The sequence below is a fragment of the Schistocerca americana genome, chromosome 3, assembly GCF_021461395.2.
Source record: "Schistocerca americana isolate TAMUIC-IGC-003095 chromosome 3, iqSchAmer2.1, whole genome shotgun sequence".
Classification (NCBI taxonomy): domain Eukaryota; kingdom Metazoa; phylum Arthropoda; class Insecta; order Orthoptera; family Acrididae; genus Schistocerca; species Schistocerca americana.
This window is the reverse complement of record NC_060121.1, coordinates 565,518,479-565,543,354: the sequence shown is the minus strand read 5'-3', so window position 1 is coordinate 565,543,354 and position 24,876 is coordinate 565,518,479. Positions and strand designations below refer to the sequence as shown.

At 45.1% G+C, this 24,876-nt stretch overlaps 1 protein-coding gene across 1 annotated transcript in view; it reads left to right on the top strand.

The window, feature by feature from the left end:
* LOC124606227 overlaps window positions 1–24,876 on the top strand; it is a 92,193-nt gene that overhangs the window by 59,341 nt on the left and 7,976 nt on the right. The window contains exons 2-4 of the mRNA XM_047138203.1: window positions 2,688–2,820; window positions 7,597–7,737; window positions 11,153–11,382. Of these exons, the coding sequence (XP_046994159.1) occupies window positions 2,688–2,820; window positions 7,597–7,737; window positions 11,153–11,382 (504 nt within the window). The remainder of the gene's footprint in view (window positions 1–2,687; window positions 2,821–7,596; window positions 7,738–11,152; window positions 11,383–24,876) is intronic.

Below are 24,876 nucleotides of genomic sequence, written 5' to 3'. Positions count from 1 at the left end.
TTCCTAAAGCTAAACTGGTCGACCGAGCGAGGTATCATCGCGATAGTTAATACACTGTACTCACATTCGGGAGAACGAGGGTTCAAATACGCGTCGGTCATCCTGATTTATTTTTTCAGCGATTTCCCTAAATCGCTTAAGTCAAAACCGGGATGCTTCCTTTCAAAGGGCACGGCCGATTTCCTTCCCAGTCCTTTCATAATCAGAGATTCATCTCCGTCTTTGATGACCTCGTTGTCGACGGGACGCTTAAACACAAATCATCTTATTTTCCAGTCTGGTTGTTACCTAAAACACCCTCCTTTTCCCTGACTTTTATCCCGTAGCTTCACGGGGTCAGCACATTAATTTCCGCAATTCGCAGTTTTAGTGGTGTAGGGTTGCTGGATTAAATCCTACGATTTGAAGTGAACGAACCACCGGAACATCGCTGTTCGCCGTTTTTGTGCTCCACTCGGTCTATCAGAATTGGCTTACGATTGGATTCAAGGCTTCCTCGCAGATACATCTCAACATGTCGCTCTTAATGGAACAAAATCGACAGATATAAAAGCAATTTTGCAGCAGCCCCAGGAAGTGTGATAGGACCGTTACTATTTACAGTAAATGATAAAGAAGCGTCAGAAGCTGTTTAAGATTGTTCAAAGATGATGTGGTTGCTACAAGAAAGTAGAAACGCCAGAAAAGTGTCAATTTGTAGAACAACTTGCAGGCGTCAACTTCTGCTGTGCAGCAACTCTGTTTCAACCCCTGACCTCGAAGGCTGTCCGAGAACTCTTAAGTTCTGCCGGAAAAGTGCGACTAATCGCAAGACCTTCAGACTCCGACGAAGATCGCATCTTGCCTGTCCTGCGCCCGCGCAACGCAAGAGCGAAGCCAACGTTACTCAACTCCCACTGCCCTCGAAAACCGCGCATCAGCATTCAGTGCTGATCCCAAAATTCCCCCACACTATCTCAAAACATCATTCGTGCCAATAGCGATCGTTCCCTTCAGTTTCGAGCAGGGCTTTATGACATCAACTGGCGTCAGCTTCAGTTGACCAATCATGCCTCTGCTATTTAGCTCGGGGCACTGAACTTGCCATTTGACCAGCTACGAGCCAGCCGTTGTGGCCGAGCGGTTCTAGGCGCTTCAGTCTGGAACCGCGCTACCGCTACGGTCGCAGTTTCGAATCCTGCCTCGGGCATGGATGTATGTGATGTCCTTAGCTTAGTTAGGTTTAAATAGTTCTAGGGGACTGATGACAGCAGATGTTAAGTCCCTTAGTGCTGAGAGCCATTTGAACCAGCTACGAAAACATGCCTAGACCACCGGCCCTCCAGCACCAGACAGTCGCGCCCAGCAGGGCACGATCCACGAGTATTCTCAGAATCATGAGGACAATGTAGTCAGTCGGCGCCAGCAGTCTTCGTTCCAGACGCGCTGGAACACTAAACACACAAACTGCAGTGACATACGGCTCGCATGTCGTTTCGCCCTGCCTACAATAGGCGAAACTCGAATGAGGTCACAGTTGCTCAAGCCCATTGATGTATGACCCTCTCAGTATTCGCAGAAGTGCAGCCCCCCCCCCCCCCCCCACCAGAAACGCAGTGAGCTGTGTCCTCCAGTGTTCTCTTTGTACAGGTCACCCAGGCAAGTAACAGAGGAAGCTAAAAGCACGACCACATACAGTTCCCAACATGCATAGCAATCAAGTAAAAGGTATTTTGAGCTTTCAGTAGAAATACTCTCATTAGAATAACCTTATTAGGCCTGTTACCACCGTGCAATGACATAAAATATTAATAAAATTAATGAAAATGAGAGGCGACAAGCAAAAGAGGGCATGGAACCTCTCATAGTAAGCACACATAGGGAAAGAAATCCACTACTGTAAAACTACACTATTAATGGCTAATTGCTGGAAACAGTACCTACCGTAAACTGTATAGGAGTAACTATACAGTGCGATCTTAAGTAGAATCACCCCATAAAGCAAATAGTAGGAAAAGCACACGCCAGGTTGAGATTCATAGGAAAAATCTTAAAGAAATGTAACTCATCCACGAAGAAAGTGGCTTATAAGGCACTTGTTCTACCGAATCTATTGTTCTTCAATCTGCAATCCTTACCTAATAGGACTGATAAGAGAGAAGATACAGTGAAGATCGGCACGTTTCGTCACGGGAACGTTTAGTCGGTACGAGAGCGTTATAGAAATGTTGAATAAAGTCCAGTGGCAGACGTGGAGTATTCTCCGTCATGGAGACGTTTACTATTAAAGTTTTGAGGGAGCACTTTCCGAAGCAAGTCTGACAACGTATTACTTCCTCCCCCATACACCTCGCTTAATGACCATGACGAGAAAATTCGAGAAATTAGAACTAACACGGAGGCTTACCGACAATCGTTCTTTCCACGTGCCATTTGCGAGTGAAACAGGGTAGAGGGAATTAGTTAATGCTGCCAGGTGTATCTTCTGCCACACACCATTAGGTGGCTTTGGAGTTCAGGTAGACGTAACCAAAAGACCCGTTTAGTCTTGTGTAGTTTGTGGCCGCTCCGTTGCTCACGGTAGTGGTGTGGCGTCTGCAAATTGGTGGCTGGGTTTTGGCAGGCAGCTCTATGTTCGTGGTGGTGGGAATCGGGGCGTGGCAGTGAGTGTGAGGGCGGCGCCGGGTGTTGACTGTGGGGTTACGCAGGTGCCTGGCGGCCGACGGCGCGGCCATCGTGCTGGAGGATTTGTCTGCGCGTGGCTTCGCTGTGCCCTGCCGCTACCGCGGCCTGGGATTGGACCAGCTGCGACTCCTCGTCCACCAGTTGGGCCGCTTTCAGGTGAGCACAAGGATCCTGCACTATACTTCCAGTATATTCCGAATATTGCATCGACGAGAAAGAGTACTGATGTATTTCCTAAATTTAAGATAATTTTCCTCTATTGTCCAGTCTCAGTTGCACATGTTTGATTAGATTACGTGTTTCGATCACTGTGGATCATCTTCAGACCTAAGTAGTGGCGTCAGCAACCCGTCTTATCTACTCAGAACCACACATCAGAACACTTTCTTCATTTTAGCGTTTTCCACCTTCTTAGGAGTGTGCACCTGTTCCCTTTCAGCACACCACTGCTGTGGTTTGCCATCGCGTGCTACAGCGATTCTATTTTTGTGTGTTAAATTGATGTAGCTAGAAAGCAAATACATGCAGTGATATATATGGGTGGTTATAATTAAACTGACGGCGTTCAGAATGCTGTACACATGGTAGAACTCTGAAACATCGTAGATATGTTAATCATTTGGTGCGCTCGTGGAGTATGCTGCAGAAAGTAATAGCTCCACTTCCTGCCACCAAACAGTAAGCAATCAGAATGTTCCCTTTTTTGACTACAGTATGCTGTTTGTGGCCTGGTGGCGGGTGTTGATTACTTTCATGAAGTGGGTGTTGGTGTAAAGTGTTAAGAAGTTTGAAACTTTTCTGCACAAGACATATTGAGAAGAAAATAACGTGCACTGTTGGTAAAGTTGTTTAATATATCGCCGACAGAAACAGTTGCGAAGAGGCCCTGTGTCAACAAATGGACTACAGAATACGATCAAGAAAACTGAAGAAACAGGTGAAGTAAATTGTGCAGCAGGGAGAGGAAGCCGGCCCAATCCCAGGCAGTTGCTGATGTTGCTGTAGCTACCGACCGTGCAACATATGCCTCAAATCGTACAGCCAGTGCTTGAAGTGTGTCACGGAAATTCTCTCTTCCCTGTTCAACAATTAAAAAGATTTAGTGGCGGATTTTGCACTGATATCCCTACAAGGTTCGCAATGTACACCAAATGAAGCCACAAGGCAGCCTGCAACACCGTGACTTTGCCTTTCGTTTCTTACCACCCATGAAAATGGATTACATGTGGCCAGGGGATGTTCTTTGGATGGAGGAGGGACATTTTACTCTGCTTGGAGCCGTGAATGCACATAACTGTTGTATATGGGACTTTCTCCGCCACATGTTGCGCGGGGATCCACTGCATCAGTTTGACTGTATCAGGGTGCGATTTGTGCTTTTACCAGTGGGGGGGGGGGGGGGTGAGGGGAGGGGATATGTCTTAGGGGGGCTAGTAGAATTATATATGTTACTAGCTTGGACCGTGGCGTTACGCATTGTTAAACAGCTATTTATAAATACGAGGGCAGTTCAATAAGTAATGCAACACATTTTTTTTTCTGAAACAGGGGTTGTTTTATTCAGCATTGAAATACACCAGGTTATGCCCCATTCTTTTAGCTACACAACACTATTTTTCAACGTAATCTCCATTCAATGCTACGGCCTTACGCCACCTTGAAATGAGGGCCTGTATGCCTGCACGGTACCATTCCACTGGTCGATGTCGGTGCTAACGTCGTACTGCATCAATAACTTCTTCATCATCCGCGTAGTGCCTCCCACGGATTGCGTCCTTCATTTGGCCAAACATGTGGAAATCCGACGGTGCGAGATCGGGGCTGTATGGTGCATGAGGAAGAACAGTCCACTGAAGTTTTGTGAGCTCCTCTCGGGTGCGAAGACTTGTGTGAGGTCTTGTGTTGTCATGAAGAAGGAGAAGTTCGTTCAGATTTTTGTGCCTACGAACACGCTGAAGTCGTTTTTTCAATTTCTGAAGAGAAGGACAATACACTTCAGAGTTGATCGTTTGACCATGGGGAAGGACATCGAACAGAGTAACCCCTTCAGAGTCCTAGAAGACTGTAACCATTACTTTACTGGCTGAGGGTATGGCTTTAAACTTTTTCTTGGTAGGGGAGTGGGTGTGGCGCCACTCCATTGATTGCCATTTTGTTTCAGGTTCGAAGTGATGAACCCATGTTTCATCGCCTGTAACAATATTTGACAAGAAATTGTCACCCTCAGCCACATGACGAGCAAGCAATTCCGCACAGATGGTTCTCCTTTGCTCTTTATGGTGTTCGGTTAGACAACGAGGGACCCAGCGGGAACAAACCTTTGAATATCCCAACTGGTGAACAATTGTGACAGCACTACCAACAGAGATGTCAAGTTGAGCACTCAGTTGTTTGATGGTGATCCGTCGATCATCTCGAACGAGTGTGTTCGCACGCTCCGCCATTACAGGAGTCACAGCTATGCACGGCCGGCCCGCACGCGGGAGATCAGACACTCTTGCTTGACCTTGCGGCGATGATGACACACGCTTTGCCCAACGACTCACCGTGCTTTTGTCAACTGCCAGATCACCGTAGACATTCTGCAAGCGCCTATGAATATCTGAGATGCCCTGGTTTTCCGCCAAAAGAAACTTGATCACTGCCCGTTGTTTGCAACGCACATCCGTTACAGACGCCATTTTAACAGCTCCGTACAGCGCTGCCACCTGTCGGAAGTCAATGAAACTATACGAGACGAAGCGGGAATGTTTGAAAATATTCCACAAGAAATTTCCGGTTTTTTCAACCAAAATTGGCCGAGAAAAAAATGTGTTGCATTACTTATTGAACTGCCCTCGTAGATGTTAATGTCGAAACTCCCTATTCACGCGTATGCACTATCACAAAAGCCATCCCTTGTTATATCTTCAAAATGACATTATAGGTAAAGCTTATTTACAAAATCATCTACATACAGGTATACGAGGGGAATTCAAAAAGTAGAGGCACATTTGTAAAAACTGTACTTACTCTGATGATAGAAAAATGAAACGTATTAATAGTAAGACTTATTAAAAACTTTCGGTGCTCGGCTCCACAAATTTAAATTATATGTAAAGTTTTACTCTAGTGCGTGTGAAATAAACATCCCAGGTTGAGATGCATAACCTAAAACCAGAGGAGGGGATGGTCTGATGCAGAGGCGGGGAAATCCCCCCCCCATCCCCCCACATCCCCCCCTCCCCCCCCTGCAAATCGCACACTGGACTGTATGGCTTGATTTCATAAGTCTCTCCACCCTGCGTCCGTTTTTCTTCGAAGAGATGACACCCCTTGGGCCTGTTAAGTGTACAATGACATCTGCACGTCATAAGACCCTCCCTGCGAAAAACGTGATTCCAGCTTTGCAAGAGCGCGACTGTGTCCACACCACTGTTTCATGCCAGAGGGGGGGGGGGGGGGGGGGGGGGGGGCGGGGCGGGCGGCAGCACGAAATGTAGCTTTTCAGGTGAAAGATTTGCTTCGAGAAACCTTCGATGACGACCGCATCATCTATAGACAATTTCTAGTTGCGCTACCTTCCAGATTCCGTGACCTAAATCCATGTAAATTCAGGTTTTGGAGATCGCTGAAAGATCGTATCTATCGGGAATGTATCTGGACTCTTCCTGATCCTAAATACAGCACATGACATATACTCTGATTACATCGCATATGCTACGAGTAATGTCGACCATGCCGTGTTATGAATGCAGAGAGATGCTGAGTCGGGAGATCATATTGAACACATGTTGTAATTTGTGACCACATGTTAATAAATGTGCCAAAACCAGCTTTCTATCCACATCTACATCCATAATCCGCAAGCCACCTGACGGTGTGTGGCTTTACCTTGTGTTTGATCGCTCTTCCTCTTCCTCTTTCCCTGTACTTACACCACATTCTGACTGCTTAGAGCACCACAATTTCACCTGGTGGCAGAAATTGGATATTTTTTTTCACCATACTCCGCGAGCGATCAGCCATGTATACAGCCCTCATTGCTAGACTCTGAACACCATCAGTTTAATTATAACCACACGAGCTTTAGAAACCACTGTGAGCTTACCTTCTTGTTTTCTGTCTACTGAAAATAACAACAAAGCGGCCAGTTATATTGGCTTGTCACTCAAGGATTCCTTAGCTCAAATGGCGCCTGCCCTCTTGTTCCTGTTTGTTACATTTATCTGAAGATGGCAGTAGTAGTCCGAAGTCGTCACGTATATCACACTCTTCAAATATTTAATGCATATGATTACCCGCTGTGCACAGTTACGTAACTGTCAATATAGTGGACTTATGCAGAATAGTGTCTCGAGCGAAATGATTCGCAAGTGTAACGTGCTCCTTACCTTGTGTACTGAGACAGAAAGGTTTTGCTTCCCTGTCTTCCTTCTCATATTTTTTCTCCCTGATACAACACACTATCATTCCACTTAAAGCAATTAAAATTGTTGTCGGCGTCACTCCACTGTAAACTGGTAAGAAAGATGCCCATAGTTCACTCCCCTCTCTAAGTATTCGCACATATTGCACACTAATCGACATAGTCCAGTTTCCTTTGTCATTTCAGTTGTTTGAACTCTGAGCCCTGGATTTGTCCCTTGTATTTCGTTCAAGTGGTATGATAGCAATAAAAAGAAACAATAGAAATAAACTAAATATTTCTAACATACAATACATTCGGGTATTATACGTCTCAATACTGAACACTGGAAAAATATTGATATTTTCTTTTGACACTATGGCAACAATGACGATGATTGGCACGTGATACAGGGAAATCAGGAAGAGTAATTTTAATTAGGCTACAAAATGTTAACTACTATGGTCTTTCAATAGATTTAATATTATTGCTCATATGAATGCACAATAGAGAAAGTTATTATTTATGGATTTGTATTTCTACAGGCAGCTTCACTCGCTGTTCGCACCCTGGATCCAGCAACATATTCTCTTATGCAGCAGAACATACGGGAAGTGATTTACACTGACAAATTTCTTCAGCTGTATGCTCCTGTGTTAGAATTTGCTGCTAGAGACGCTGTGCAGGTGAGTGTGTTAATCCTGCAGTAATTTAAGTTGTATTCTATTTCTGCTGTCCCGTGCTGTAATTCTCAAAGATATTGTGGTTTTCCTGTAGCTAACGCCGACCCTTATGAGTTTTTATATTATGCCCAGCACACAGAGTTACACAAAAGACAAATTGGAATCTTACAACACATTCATCAGTTACACATAAAGGACAGCTAGAGGAGGAGATTAGTGTTTAACGTCCCGTCAACAACGATCTCATTAGAGACGGAGCACAAGCTCGAATTAGAGAGGGACTAAGGAAGTAAGTCAGCTGCCCCCTTTCAAAGGAACCATGCCGCCATTTGCCTGGAGCGGTTTAGGGAAATCACGGAAAACCTAACTCAGGATGGCCGGACGCGGGTTTGAACCGTCGTCTTCACGAATGCGAGTCCAGTGTGCTAACCACTGCACCATCTCACTCGGTGGCAACTGAGATAGTTGGGTATAATTCCAGTTGTGTAAAAGAGCGGGAAACAGATGCGTACAAACTGGAATGGGACAAAATAGAGAAAAAAATCTGCCGAGTTCTTTTCAGAGGAAGCGTCTCCACATTTGTCTTTGGTAGTATACAGGAAACCAAACTTCGGCCTATACCGCGGGGACTAAAACTCCTCCCGAATTAGAATACAGCGTTTCACCACTGCTGCGGATATCTCTCTCTCTCTCTCTCTCTCTCTCTCTCTCTCTCTCTCTCTCATTCTACGTCAAAATCCACCTGTACACTCTACACTCCACAATCCTCTGTCCATTCCAGTGGTTCTGCAGGGTAGTGTGCGCTGATTTGAAACTATCTGGCAGATTAAAACGTGTGCCGAAGCACTGAGCTATCCAAATACCGCTAATGACTTGCCCTAAAGTTGTGAGGGTGGTCCGTGAGTCGACCCTGATAGCAAAGTCTGAACATTTTCAAGCGAAAGAGAAAATTCCAGGTTCAAGTCCCTATCCGGCACTGTTCTAATCTGTCTGTCAGCGCATACTACCTTGCAGAGGGAAAAATGTTTCCGGAAACTATCCCTTAGGCTGTCGCTGGAGGTGACAGCATTTGGTAATCTGATTCAAAAATTGGCAACCGACCGTGTATAAACTAATGCTATGCATAATCGTCGCTAGATTCAAATGTCATTTTTATTATTTCACTACGCGATCGGCCACCAGTCATTGGAGACTGGAGACCAACACAATCGTGAAGTAGCTATCCGAAATGGCAATATGTGGAACGACCACACAAATCTAGTTGCGTTGATGGAAGTTACTGGACTGGGGCTTAGTGGAATACGGCTAAGGAAACGTAATTTATGCACAAGAGATGCTCGTAAAACCGCCATTCGACTATTTCTTAAGTTTTGTTCGATTATGATCCTTACTAGTTTTGATAATTGATAGAAAATGATCGAAGAACTGAACATTTCTTCATGGTTTCGTTTGGTCAGCGTGAGAGTAACAAAGCAATGTACAACGAATTATAGGAGGAGATGCTATGAGGGAAGTGTCATGCGTCACAAAGAAACTTTTGGAGAAAATTCCGAGAGCCGAAATATCAAACAGTCAAGAAACACCTTTCTTCCTCTTACTTGCGTATTTTGTAATCGCCATGCTAAAACTAGATAGATTCGGCCGAAAACAGAGGTATCGATCGTCCTCTACAGTAAGCAATTGGAAGGGCAAGGTAGCAATTACATTATTACATTATTTACCCTCCGTCATACGCTGGGAGTTTGCGAAGTCAAGGTTTAAACATAAATCGATCTTCATTGACTACTTTCAGTCTCAATAGAACCCACATTTGTTGTTTTTCAGCTCACCCTACCGATGACGTAGTGATTCGTTAACGAGATGCATTATCTCGTATTACATTTATATCTACATACGCATAAATAATCCGCAAACCACCATACGAGCATGGCAGAGGGTACCCTGTACCACTACTAACCATTTTCTTTCCTGTCCCAATCACATACAGAGCGAGGAAAAACGACTCTCTCTACGTCCGCGCATGAGCCCCAATTTCTCGTATGTTAGTTTCGTGATCATTACGTGAAATTTGTGTTGGTGGCAGTCAGCTTCAAATGCCGATTCTGTTAAATTTTGTCAATAGTGTTGGTCGAAAAAACACATTGCCTTCGCTCCGGAGATTTCCATTTAAGTTCCCGAAGCATCTCTGTAACATGTGCGTATTGTTCGAACCTGCCGGTAATAGATCTAGCAGTTCGCCTCTGTATTGCTTCGATGTCTTCTTGTAATCCGTCTGGTACGGATATCAAACATTCGAGCAGTGCTCGAAAGTAGGTTGCCCTATATGCCGTCTCCTTTATAGATGCACATTTTCCTAAAAATTCTCCCAATTAACAGAAATCAACCACCTGTCTTCCATGGCACAATCCTGACATGCTCGTTCCATTTCAGATATTCAAAGGAAGTGACTGTGTCAAGCAGGACACTCCTACCGCTGTTGTACAGGTTTGTTTTTCCTAACTCATCCGCACTAACTTACATTTATCTACTTTCAGAGCTAGCTGCCATTCATGACACTACATATCTTGTCTAAGTCATCTTGTGTCCTCCTACAGTCACTCAACGACGACACCTTACCGTACACCTACCTGTCACAGTTTCCTGGAGCGCGCTACCCTTGTCTCTGATGAACACTCGCAGTCGAGGACATAATACTGGGTTCTATTACTTAAGAAGTCTTCGAACCTCTCACATATCTGCGATCTTATTCCGTATGCTTGTACCTTTATAGAGTTCACACTGGGACACTCTGTCTAATGCTTTCTGGAAATCTAGAAACATGGAATCTGGCTGTCTGCCCTTCATCCATATCTCGCAGACTGTCATGCGAGGAAGGGTAGTCTGAGTTTCGCACGAGCGGTGCTTTCTAAAACCGTTCTGATTCGTGGACGTTAGTTTTTCGGTATTCAGGAAATTTATTATATTCGAACTCAGAAAAGTTATAGAATTCTGCATAAAACTGATGTTAAGGATAGTGGTCTATAATTTTGGGAGTTCAATCTTTTACCCATCCTATATAATGGAGTCACCTGCGCTATTTCCCAGTCGCTTGAGTCTTTGCGCTACGCGAGAGATTCGCGATAAATGTAAGATAAGTAAGAGACCAATGCCGTGGAATACTTTTGTAAAACGAACTTGGCATTCCACCCGGACCCGGCGACTTACTTGTGTACAGCTCTTTGGCAGTTACTTTTCAAACACCCTCAGTATATTCTACTTTCAGAATGAAGGAATGAGGAATGAAAAATTAAACCATTTCGTTATGTAGCTAGGCAAGAAATTTATTCTTGTATGCTCATCTAAAAGGTTACCTTTTTAAGTTTATCATAGGCGAGCTGATGTTCTGCTTACGAAAATTTAGTTCACTGTTTTCTTTCAGATGGTGAGAAAAGCATATCAGAACAACGGCGTATACCTCCAGAAACTGTTAGAATTCGCGCCGTCAGTGGTGGAACGCATGAAATCTTTTATCACCCAAAGCACCGGCGACTTCGTGGTGCTCACCCATGGAGACATTTGGGCGAGCAACCTGCTGTTCCGATATTCGTGCAGTAGTAACGGCGTGCAGGTCCCGGAAGAAGTCTGCATCGTTGATTACCAGACGTGCAGGTGAGTCATGACATATAGTACTTAATGAGGTACAGAGCAGGGAGCAGGGAGTGGAAGTTTTCCGGCAAAAGCAAGAAAAAAAATTTATTTTGAAGACACTCTTGCAAAAAATCAATAAAATCTGCACACGTTTATTGCCGTTACACTTAATACACTTACCTAAGAAAAAACACACGCTCCACTGGCACTAAAGAATTTACGGAACTGTACCTTAATACGCCCAATTTACAATAAGTGCCTGGCCTTCGCCACCAGATTTTGACATGCACACCGCCTAGAAAGATAATGTAACCTTGCTATAACTCTTGGGCATTAAACTGTGCGTACATGGAGATTAAAACATTTGAAGGACTCTCGTAAATCATGGAAATACATAGCACACATGAAAAGGATAGGTTACTATTCGATGTGTCATATTTACAGTGATTAGCAATTTATCTTCCCTACTCCCCGTAAAGATGACACGTTGATTTGCAGACATAAACAACAGAAAGACTGTTACACACTGAGCTTCGGCGAATGCCCTCTTCGGAAAATAAAGGGAAAACACTCGCTCTCTCGCTCCCACATCACCACTGCAAGTCTGACCAGAGCAACCGAACACTGCGCTCATGTGTGATTGAAGTCTTCCTCTGTAACTCAATGTATCATCTTTTCATAGTTGTTGATATTCTGTCCTGGACCTTCCATTGTTTGATAGAAATAAATAAAACATACAAAACATTAAAAATATGGAAACAACCTCAGATTACGCGTAGGTCATGTAAAAAATAATTTTCGGAATTCTTAATAGACATAAATAGAAGTCTGATAAAATTAAGTAAAAAAATTTTAACTTTTAAGAACCATCAGACAGACGGTAATTAATGTCGATACCAAACCACAATCGCACATACAGATATAAAATCATGTACAATTTGGTGGTAGCCCCCTGACGACACAGGGATTGCACTGCTGATGCCTGAGCTGTAAACTGTGCATGTATGCCAAGGAGTAGATGCCTGTCTTCCTGAGGAATCGGGACTCGCGGCAACGGTCATCATGCCAGTTGGCGTTTTCTGTGGCTGGGTGGCGCCCGTGGGGAGAGCCTCTGATCGGATGGGTGGCATCAGGGTGGATGGCCCGCAATGAAGCAGACTGTCATCTGACAATACGGCACCAACAGTCTCTAAGAAGGGCGAGATCGAATATAGTGCCGTCAGGTATGACCCTAAATCGTTTACCTCCCTCGCTACATCATGGGAGGAACGTAGGGCTACAGAATGGAGAGAGCTATATTCGCCTCGGTTTTTAGTCTGTAGCAGAACTGATGACTCATTTCCACCTATGAAGCCTCAGTTTTTCGTTGAGCACCTTGAGGACAAGATTGGAGAAGTGACAGCGCTGTCAAAGATGCGAAACGCCGCAGTCTTAATTCAGACAGCACCCCCAGCCCAATCCTGAGCATTACTCGCGTCTGACAAGCTGGGTCATATTCCTGTTTCCGTCACTCCCCATAAAATCCTCAGCATGGTTCAGGGGATCATTTTCTATCGCGATCTCCTCTTGCAGTCTGACGACGAGCTTCGCGCCAATTTAGAATGGCGGGTTGTTCATTCCATCTGGCGCGTTTACAGGGGACCCAAAGACAACTGGTTTGCTACTGGTCCCTTCATCTTTGCCTTTGAGGGTGATTCATTGCCTGGAAAGGTCAAGGTGATGGTTTACCATTGTGACGTTAAACCATACGTCCATCCCCCTATGCCGAGCTTTGTGCTGGAAGTTTGGGCACATGTCTTCCCACTACACTTCCAGTGCCACATGTAGAGACTGCGGACGTCCACTGCAACCAGATAAAGTGCGCCACCTCCCACTAGCATCAGCTGTGGAGAGCACCACTGCCCCTGTTCGCCAGACTGCTCAGTTCTCCAAAAGGAGCGGAAAATCGTGGAGTACAATACCCTGGACCGGTTGACTTACAGAGACTAAATATAAATTTGAAATTCGGTTGATGTCGACATACCATCCAAGTGCCAGTGGTTCCTTATTCTGTGCGACGAACAGTGGGCGCTCTGGGCCACCAGAATACATCCGCCCCCCTGGTGGTAGGGGCCAAATCTTCCTCCGTTGCTCCCAAAGCACCTACTTCGGGAGCAGCCCCCCCCCCCCCCCCCCAAATATGCAGGGTGCATCGGTCCCCTCGCCCCTACCAGAGAAGTAACAACCTCCTCTGACTCCTCTTGTGTGGAAGGGGTCCCTTCGGGCCCTCTCTTTAAAGGTCTCCACTAATGCCATGGCGGACACTCGTCAGTGGCTCAAGGAGCCAAAAGCTGCTGGACGAAGAGCTCAGTCTTCCTCTGTGCCTGAAGCTGCTTCGGAGAAATCTTCCTAGCAAGCCCCTAAAGAGAAACGAGAGAGCAAGCAAACTAACAAGTCCACTAAGGACCGTCTGGTGGCCCCAACACCACCACCCCCTATCAGTTCTGCATCTAAGGATGTGGTGGAGATCTTATTGTTCCCTGCAGACCAGGATCTCACAGATTCCTCATGCACCATAGAAATGGCTACAAATACTGTCGGAGGCAGCAGGTGACCCTGAGGCATAACCTGCCTCCTTGTGCACTTCATGCCTTCCCAACCTCACGATAACGTCATCCTTCAGTCGAATTGCGGCGGTTTTTTCCAGCACCTGGCTGAGTTACAGCAACTCCTAAGCATTACACCTGCTTTCTGCATTGCTCTTCATGAAACCTGGTTCCCAGAAATGCGGATCCCTGCTCCCCAAGGCTATAGGGGATATTAAAAGACCTGTAGTGACTATAACAGTATGTCAGGTAGAGTTTGTGTCTGTCCTGAACTCAGTATGCAGTGAACCTGTGCCCCTTCAAACTCCTCTTAAAGCTGTGGCTGTCAGGATAAGGACAACGCAGGAAATAGCTGTCTGCAATGTATATCTTCCTCCAGATGGTGCAGCCCTGAACGCATTGGCTGCACTGATTGATCAACTCCCTAAACCTTTCCTACTTTTGGGCCATTTCCTCTCAACCCCTTGTGGGGTGGCACTGTGCTTACTGGCTGAGGCAGAGGTGTCGAAAATTTATTGTCACAACTCGACTGCTGCCTCTTAAATACAGGTGCCCCCACACATTTCGGTTTGACACATGGCACATATTCGACCACTGATCTCTTGGTTTGCTGTCCTGGCCTTTTCCCATCTGTCCACTGGAGAGCACATGACGAGCAGTCTGGTAGTGACCACTTCCCCCTTCCTGTAACTGCTCCAGCGTCAGGCCCATGGATGCCTGCCCAGATGGGCTTCAGACAAAGCAGACTGGGAAGCCTTCACCTCTGCTGTCATCATTGACTCTGCCCCACATGGTAACATCGATGTGGTGGTTCAGCAAGTAACTACAGAGATCATTTCTGCTGCGGAAAACGCGATCTCTCGTTCTTTAGGGTGCCCCCGGCGAAAGACAGTCCTTTGGTGGTTGCCAGAAGTCGCTGAGGCAATTAAGGAGCGTCAGTGAGCTGTACAGCGGCATAAGCGGCATCCTTTCCTGGAGCACCTCACAGCCTTTAAACGGTTCCGTGTCCGCGTTCACCAGCTTATCAAACGACGGAAACAGAAGTGTTGGGAGAGATACGTCTCGACTATTGGGTGATATACGTCACTTTCCCAAGTCTGGACAAAGATAAAACGAGTTTTTGAGTACCAGACCCCAACAGGTGTCCCCAGCGTTAACGCAAATAACCTGTTATCTACCGACGCAAATGCGATTGCCATGTACTTCGCTGAGCATTACGCTTGCGCCTCTGCGTCGGTGAATCACCCCCCTCCCCCCCCCTCCCCCCTCCCCCCCCCTCCCACCCTCTTTCGCACTCTCAGCACGGCGGTTGAAAGGGGAAGTCCTCTCGTTCACTAACTGCCAAAGTGAACCCTATAACGCCCCTTTTACAGTGTGGGAGCTCTTCAGTGCCCTTGCACATTGCCCCGACACAGCTCCTGGACCAGATTGGATCCAAAGTCAGATGGTTAAACATCTCTCGTCTGACTACAAGTGACGTCTCCTCGTGATCTTCAACCGTATCTGGTGCGATGGCATCTTTCCATCGTACTGACGGGAGAGCACCATCATACTAGTCCTCAAACCCGGCAAAAACCCGCTTGATGTGGATAGCTATCGGCCCATCAGCCATACCAACGTTCTTGGTAAGGTGTTGGAATGTATGGTGTGTCGACAGTTGGGTTGGGTCCTGGAGTCACATGGCCTGCTGGCTCTGGACCAGGGCGGTTTCCACCTGGGTCTCTCTACCACTGATGATTTTGTGTCCCTCGAGTATGCTATCTGAACAGCCTTTCCCACACCTTGTTGCCGTCTTTTTTCATTTATGCAAAGCGTGTGACACCACCTGGCGACATCATATCCTTGCCACATCATACGAGTGTGGTCTCAGAGGCCCGCTTCCGATTTTTATCCAGAATTTCCTGCCACTTCGTACTTCCCGTTTCCAAGTTGGTGGCTCCCATAGTTCCCCCCCCCCCCCCCCATATCCAGGAGAGTGGGGTCCCGCAGTGCTCTGTATTGAGTGTATCTCTATTTTTAGTGGCCATTAACGGTCTAGCAGCAGATGTAGGACCGTCTGTCTCACCTTATCTGTATGCAGAAGACTTTTGCATTTCGTACTCCTCCACCAGTACAGGTGTTGCTGAGCGACGCCTACAAGGAGCCATCCACATTGCGCAATCATGGGCTCCAGCCCACGGTTTCCAGTTTTCAGCTGCGAAGTCGTGCATTATGCACTTCTGTCGTCGTTCATCCGGAACCAGAACTTTACCTTACTGACGATCCCCTCACTGTAGTGGAGACGTATCGATTTTTAGGACTGGTTTTCGACACCAGATTGACTTGGCTTCCTCACCTTCGTCAGCATAAGCGGAAGTGCTGGCAGCACCTCAATGCGCTCATCCGCCTGAGCAACACCAACTAGGGTGCAGATCGCTCTACGCTGCTGCAGCTCTACAGAGCCCTTGTTCGATCTTGTCTCGACTATGGGAGTCTGGTTTATTGTTCGGCGGCGCCCTCAGCGTTGCGTTTACTCGACTCAGTGCACCACTGTGGCGTTAAACTAGCGATGGGAGCTTTTAGGCCGTGTCTGGTGACTAGCGTCCTGGCGGAGGCTGGAGTCCTGCCATTGCAGGTCAGGCGTGCACAACTGCTCGCTAGTTACGTTGCACACGTTCGTAGTTTTCCTCCGCATCCGAATTACCGTCTCCTTTCCCCACGCACGGCGGTTCATCTCCCGCATCGGTGGCCCAGGTCAGGGCTTAAAATTGCAGTTAGTGTTCGATCCCCTCTATCTGAACTGGAGTCCTTGCCTTTACCACCTATACTCGAGGTCTATTCGCGTACACCTCCATGGTGTACACCTGGGCCGCGGCTTCGCCTGGGCCTTTCACATGGCCCAAAGGACTGAGTTCACCCTGCGCCTCTCCACTGTCACTTCCTCTCGATTCCTGACATGTACAGAGACCATGAAGTGGTTTACATCGACGCCTCGATGGCTGATGGTCATGTCGGTTTCGCGAATGTCCATGGAGGACCTATTGAACAGCATTCCTTGCCAGATGGCTGCAGTGTTTTCACTGCAGAGCTGCTCGTGGTCGTGCGGTAGCGTTCTCGCTTCCCACGCCCAGGTTCCCGGGTTCGATTCCCGGCGGGGTCAGGGATTTTCTCTGCCTCGTGATGACTGGGTGTTGTGTGATGTCCTTAGGTTAGTTAGGTTTAAGTAGTTCTAAGTTCTAGGGGACTGATGACCATAGATGTTAAGTCCCATAGTGCTCAGAGCCATTTGAACCACTGCAGAGCTGATGGCTATATCTCGTACTCTTGAGCACATCCATTCATGCCCTGGGGAGTCGTTTCTTCTGTGTACTGACTCCTTGATCAGTCTACAAGCTATCGACCAGTACTACGCTCGTCATCCTTTGGTAGCGACAATCCAGGAGTCCATCTATGCCCTGGAACGGTCCGGTCGTTCAGTGGTGTTTGTGTGGACCCCAGGACATGTCGGAATCCCAGGCAACGAACTTGCTGACGGGCTACACGGAAACCGCTTATGAAGATCGGCATTACAATGACTGACCTGTGTTCGTTTTTACGCCCCAAGGTTTTTCGGCTTTGGGAGACGGAATGGCATAGTCTCAGTACACATAACAATCTGCGTGCCATTAAGGAGACTACGAATGTGTGGTAGTCCTCCATGCGGGCCTCTCGCAGGGGCTCTGTGGTTCTCGGCCGGCTCCGCATTGGCCTCCCTTGGGCATCCCACGGCTGCCTCCTGCGCCGTGAAGACCCGCTTCAGTGTCAAGGGGGCACCTGGTTGACAGTGGCCTATATTCTGGTGCACTGTCCCAGTTTGACTGCCGTGCGACGAAATCTTGGGTTACGGGACACGTTGCCGTTAATTTTAACGTAAAACGCCTCATCGGCTGATTTAGTATTAAGTTTTATTCGTGAGGGTGGGCTTTATCATTTTATCTAATTTATAGAGCGTGTCTTTTGTCCCTCTGTCCCCTCCATCCTAGTGCTTTTAGGATGGAGATTTTAATGCGTTGCATAATGGCTGTCTTCTCCTTTTTATTCTCATGATCAGCCACCCATGGTAATCTGTTTTGTCGTTTTAATCTCTTCTACTTGTTTCTTGCGTTTCTGTGGCTTTCTTCACCCCTTTTGTCCGTTTTAGCGTTTGTTGTCCTTCCGTCGTTCATGTGGTTTTTCCTTTCTCTCCGTTTTGTGTTGTCAGTCTCGCTTGTTTTATTCTCACCCTTATGGCATTGTTTTATTCGGAACATGGGACTGATGACCTAACAGTTTGGTCCCTTCCCCCCCCTCTTTTAAACCAACCAACCAACCAACCAACCCAGCCTCATTGCCAGTGCTAGTATGCCTTTCAAATGGTTCAAATCGCTCTGAGCGCTATGGGACTTAACATCTGAGGTCATCAGTCCCCTAGAACTTAGAACTACTTAAACTAACCTAAGGACATCACACACATCCATGCCCGAGGTAGGATTCGAATCTACGACCGTAGCGGTCACGCGGTTCCAGACGAAGCGCCTAGAACCGCTCGGCCAACCCGGCCGGCTAGTATGCCTTTCATGTCGTCCTTGTTAAAGTACTTCCTTCATTTCGTCTACTTCATGTTCCCCAGTTTTGGTGTTAAGTTTCACTAATTTCATTTCTGCTACTCCTCATTACTTCAGTCATTCATCAGTTTACTCTTACTCCACATTCTGCATTCATCAGACGAGTCGTTACATTCAACAAGTCCTTCTTCCTTTCACTGGGGCTAGCAATATCATCAACGTACTTTATTTTGGTATCCTTTCACCTTACAATTTAATCCCACTCCTGAAAGTTTGGTTTATTTCAGTCATTGTTTCTTTGACGTAATGATTGAATGATGCACCCCTTTATTACACCCTTTATAATGGGAACACTTCGTCCTCGGTCTTCCAGTCTTGTTGTTCCCTCTTGGTTCTTGTATATACTGTATATTTCTTTTTCGCCATGGCTTATTCCAAATTTTCTCCGAATTTTGATCCAGTTTACATTGTTGAAAACGTTTTGTAGGTCAATAAATCCAATGAACATGCATTTCCTTACGTCTAGTTTCCATCGTAAATCGCAACACCAGAACTTTCTGTGATACGTGGTACTTACTGGAATTAAGGAAAACTTGGAAGGGAAGATCCACCAATATAAATTTCTCGCACAACCTGTTTATTTAACAATATATATAACAAAAATTTTATTTACAAAATGAACAAATTTGCAAAATTCTTTTGACCTTAAACCTCACGATGAATAAGCCTTTGCAAAAGAATTCAAAACAGCAAACAATATGACAATGATTACAAGGCAGCCGGATCTGCAGTCTGCCCGTCATCAGGTGAAACAGCGGTGTTTACTACCGCGCTGGACATTGTCTCTTTTATTAAATGCCCTTATGCAACACATGAAAACTATATAAGCACCACTGGTGACAAGAGTGATTCAGTTATTCAAATCAGACGACGTAACTTTTAATTTGAAATCTGTATGTCAAAAAGTTTGGCGTTAAGATGCGCGCCTGGCTTAAAGGTTAAACAGATTAGGAAACAGTAAGACAATGATTAAGTGCCGGCCCTGTGGCCGAGCGGTTCTAGGCGCTTCAGTCTGGAACCACGTGACCGCTACTGCCGTATGTTCGAATCCTGCCTCGGGCATGAATGTGTGTGATGTCCTTAGGTTAGTTAGGTTTAAGTAGTTCTAAGTTCTAGGGGACTGATGACCTCGGATGCTAAGTCCCATAGCGCTCAGAGCCATTTGAACTATTTGATAATAAAGCTTACTTCAAAGCAACCAACCTCTTAATTTCAATTGGCAACCAAGGTGGGACTGGATCCCAACCCGTCCCTTTTGACAATCTTATTTTGACTAAAGCCCTAGTGACAGTTGTCTGTTAATATTTTCAAAGTTAGGCTGATTAGTTATTAAGACCGCTCTGAGGGAACGTCTTAAAACATTCCTTGTGAACACTTACTACAAGAGAACTCATTCGGCGGAACCACAAGATCCAGCTAAAATACACCAATAATGACCCGGTCTTTCAAACATAGAAACTAACAGCTTAGTACAACAGGTTGTTCAGATTATGACTAGTAACTGAAAAATGCAATTACGATCAAAGAATTGAACCGATTAACACCTAAATCTAACCACAAGGTACCTCTTTTGTTTAACTGCAACGTGTGCCTTAGTACAAATGTTCTGGCTGTATTTACGACCAGGAGCTGATTCATCAGAACATTAATGATCGGGTTCAACCAGCAAAAAAAGGCAATATAATAGCGGGACAAATTCTCAAACGACAGGTAGTGTCTTAGTACAATACTGTGGCCTATATTTACGACCAAAAAGCCGACCGAGTAAAATTCAGAGGGTCGGGTACAAACCAGAAAATAATGTGGACAGGTAGACAATGATACAAATCACCACGAGTATTACAGAACGCTACTCCCATTTATCAACTAATGGTTCCATGGATTCACGGTGCATAGCATCGGCTACCGAGTGGTGCCGATGAAAACCAGGTAGGCGAGGGAAGCCAAGACACGAGCGGTCGTCCGACACAAATGTTGCCAACCCACCTACGGAATGTCGGCCTGCTGCTTGTAGTCGACGCCGATGAAGTACTCGGACATCACGCCCTGTGCGGGCCCTCGTCGCGTAGCGCGTAGCTCGTGGCTTCGGCCGCTCGGACCTCGTCACCATCTCTTGTCACGACGCTACCGCCAATCCCCAAACTTTATATATACAATCGGCAGACAAAGACCTTATAAGGACACAACTCACAGATACCAACTCTTCCTCAAAGATGTTGGCAACGGGGCGGCAAGAGGGATAGTCGATACTACACCTGACACAGTGGCGCCAGACAGAGCAGTCTACTAACTCTATGGCGCTCGGGTCACTCTGGTGCCATTACCTTTCCGAAAGCCGAAGCGTTCCTCTTCTAACAACTCCTCGATATTCATTTCCATTCTTCTGCGTGTTAATCTTGTCGGAAGCTTGTGTGCATGAGACGTTAAGCTGATTGTACTTGTCTGCCCTTTCGCGGATGATATGTTTCCTGAAGTCTAATTGTATGTGTCTAGACTCATAATCTACACACGAAATTGAGTAGTCATTTGGTAGCAACATCCCCTCAATGCTTTTTAGAAATTTCGTTGGTACCTTATCTACCTCTTTTGCCTTACTTGATCGCTAGTCTCCAAAGCTCTGTTAACCTCTGACTCTAATACTGGATCACTTACGTCCTCCATAACGACTCCCATTTCTCCTCCTTTCATGCCATCAAACTACTTCTCCCCTCGTAGAGGTTTTCAATGCACTCTCCCTACCCATCTGCCTTTCCACTGCGTTTACAGTGGAATTCTGCTCATACTCTGAATGTTCACGTGTTTCTTTTAATTTCACGAAATATTATCTCGACTTTTTTGATTATACGCTGACGCAGTCCTATCTACGACTGTTATTTTTTTGATTTCTTCCTTTTTTCCGCAACCATTTCGCTTTGGCTTTCCCGCAGTTCCTATTTGTTTCACAAATTACGGCATTCCTGTCTTTTCCTGGGCAATATTTGACTGTCTTCTTTCATTAGTCAGTTGAAGTATTTCTGTTACCCAAATCTTCTTCGGAATTACCATACTTGTACGTACATTAGTCTGTCCAACTTCTATAATTGCTCTTTTAAGACATGTGCATTTCACTTCAGCTGAACTGTCTAATGTGGTATCTATTATCACAGTGTCTACAGTCATAGAGAACTTCACTCACATTCCTCACAAGGGAACCTCCCCATCGCAGCCCCCTCAGATTTAGTTATAAGTTGGCACAGTGGATAGCTCTTGAAAAACTGAACACAAATCAATCGAGAAAACAGGAAGAAGTTGTGTGGGACTACGAAAAAAATAAGCAAAATATAGAAACTGAGTAGTCCATGTGCAAGATAGGCAACATGAAGGATAATAAGAGCTCACGAATGCCGTGGTCTCGTGGTTAGCGTGAGCAGCTGCGGAACGAGAGGTCCTTGGTTCTAGTCCTCCCTCGCATGAAAAGTTTTATTTTTTATTTTCAGACAATTATTATCTGTCCGACTGTGAAACTGTTGCATTCATTTGTTGCAGTTTATGTGACACTCTTACGTTTTCATTACTTTTTTGGGAGTGGTTATCACATCCACAAGAAAATCTAAATCGGGCAAGGTAGAAGAATCTTTTTACCCATTCGCCAAGTGTACAAATTAGATGGGTCGACAACATATTCCTGTCATGTGACGCACACCCCGTCACCAGTGTCGTATATAATATATCAGACGTGTTTCCCTGTGGAGGAATCTTTTGACCTATGACCTTGTGATCAAATGTTTTCGGTTCCCATTAGAGAGGCACGTCCTTTCGTCTACTAATCGCACGGTTTTGCGGTGCGGTTGCAAAACACAAACTTATTATAGTGAACAGAGAGGTCAATGAACGAACGGACAGATCATAACTTTTCGAAAATAAAAGAAGAAAACTTTTCACTCGAGGGAAGATTTGAACCAAGGACCTCTCGTTCCGCAGGTGCTCACGCTAACCACGGGACCACGGCGCTCCTAGGCTCGGACGCTCCTTGATGTTGCATACGTTGCGCATGGACTACTCAATTTGTATATTTTGCTTTTTTTTCATAGTTCCACACAACTACTTCCTGTTTTCTCGATTGATCTGTGTTCAGTTTTTCAAGGCCTATCAACTGTGCCAACTTAAAACTAAATCTGAGGGGGGTGCGATGGGGAGGTTCCCTTGTCAGTACTTCATTATCTCACTTTTTTCCACACTGATTCTTCTGGGCGATTCTTTTAAACTGAAGTCTATTCATCATAACTAAATTGGCTGAGTCTTCATCTGCTGCTGGGTGTGCCTTACTATCCAATGTCTTAGTTCTGAATGTCTGACCATGATGCAATCCAGCTGACACGTACCTGTATCTCTGGACCTTTTCCAAGCGTACCTCCTTTTCAGGTCATTTTTGAACCGTGTATTCGTTATCACTAGCTAGAAATTATTGCAGAACTTAGCCTTTCTCTTGTCATTCCTTCTTTCAGGCCCATTCCTCCCGTAATTCATTCCCTTACTATAGCGTTCCAATCGTCCATGATTAATAGATTTCATTTCCCTTTACACACTGAATATCTTGTTCAGTATCGTCAAATATTTTCTTCCTCTCCTCATCTTCTACTTCTGATGTCATTTGTACCTGAAGTATTGTTGTAGGCCTTGGTTTGCTTTAGATTCTGGTAAGAACAGCCCTGCCACTGAATTATTCGCAGTAACTATTGCCCTACCTTCCTATTTTTAACGAATCCACTCCCGTAATACCATTTAATGCTGCTGTTATTACCCTGTAATTGAGTGAACTGAAGTCTTTATCCTACTTCCATTTCACTTCTCTAACCCACCTGTAACTGGATTGAGTCTTTCGATTTCTCTTTTCAGGTTGTCTAGCTTCACAACCACTATCAAACTTCCAAAATTGCAGGCTTTGGCCCCATTTCTCTTTCACTGCTAATTCAAACGTTTTCTCACTTACATAAACTGTATGGATTAAAAAACTGACAATATCAGCACATATTTTTGTGTTCATAGAAAGACATTTCTTTGTAAACAACATAAATTAAGTTCAACTTCTTCTTTCATAAGATATTGCCTGAGCTACGTTGAAAACTTATTTGAACTAGTTTTGAATATAGATCAGAGAAATGAAACGGCAGATTCGCTGGAATTGCCGCAGAATATACGTTGTGAAACAAAAGCGTTCAGTATTGCACAAGATAATAATTTAGTCTTCATTTCATTCTCGTACGTAAACATTTTCTGTCTATTTCCATAGTCATTTAAGAAGAGGCTTTTCCCAACTGCCTGATTCTACCAGATAGGAGTTACTGGTTTGAATGTGAACTGTTCATCACAATTTCAGGTATTACCTCATTCAAAAGTCATATGCAGATATTACACGCCAACGGTCTATGTTTGCCTCCTAGCTGAGATTTGAGACTCTAATGCTTAAGTGACAAAAAGTCAATAAATTCCTTTATTTTTTTATTTACTTACATGTCAAGTTCCTTAGGACCAAATTGAGGAGCAAATCTCCAAGGTCATGGAACGTGTCAGTACATGAACTTACAATATAAAAGTCACTTGTCACGTATGGAAAGTTTACTGTTAGTGTCCTTCAGTTTAGCAAGAAAAATAATAATGACCAAAAAGAAAGCCAAAGACACTGTTTAGACTGCAGCAAAAACCTCAATGCGGCCGCAGAGCGTAGTCGACGCTTTTTTATTAATTACGGTTCACGTGATGATTCAGAGCTTTTTCTGAACCAATTCCAAATGACACAAGTTTTCTTGCACAGATGTATGTGCCGCTTTTGTTTCAAAGTCACGAAGACACAAAACTAAAATATTATTGCAAATTAAAATTCTGTTGAGAAACGAGAAGCACCCTCTGAAAATAATATTCCTCTTTCAAATGTAAATTATTTTTGGAATCAAAAGATTTTTTCTAAACTACTTGTATAAGGTTTTCCGAAAATCAAAATCTAACCGTTTTCTATCTAAATTGTTTTACATTTTATGCGTTATGCCTGGGATTGTACCTGACTCAGTTACAGGCATATTTTGTAAAATAATGATAGACACTGACCATTCACAAATCCTCAAAAGGTCCTTAACGCTTACGAATGTGAGTAAATCTTCCATACGTGACAAGCATGGGTTTTTCCACCGAGCCACATGCAATGTTAACAAGGCAATGCTAAGAAACCTCGTCGGTTGTAGTGTCTTGAGGAAGAAATTGAAGATAGGCATTCTTATCCGGAAACGTCACACGACGACGCTAGAAAGCGTTCCAGGGGCCAACGGCTGCAGCTA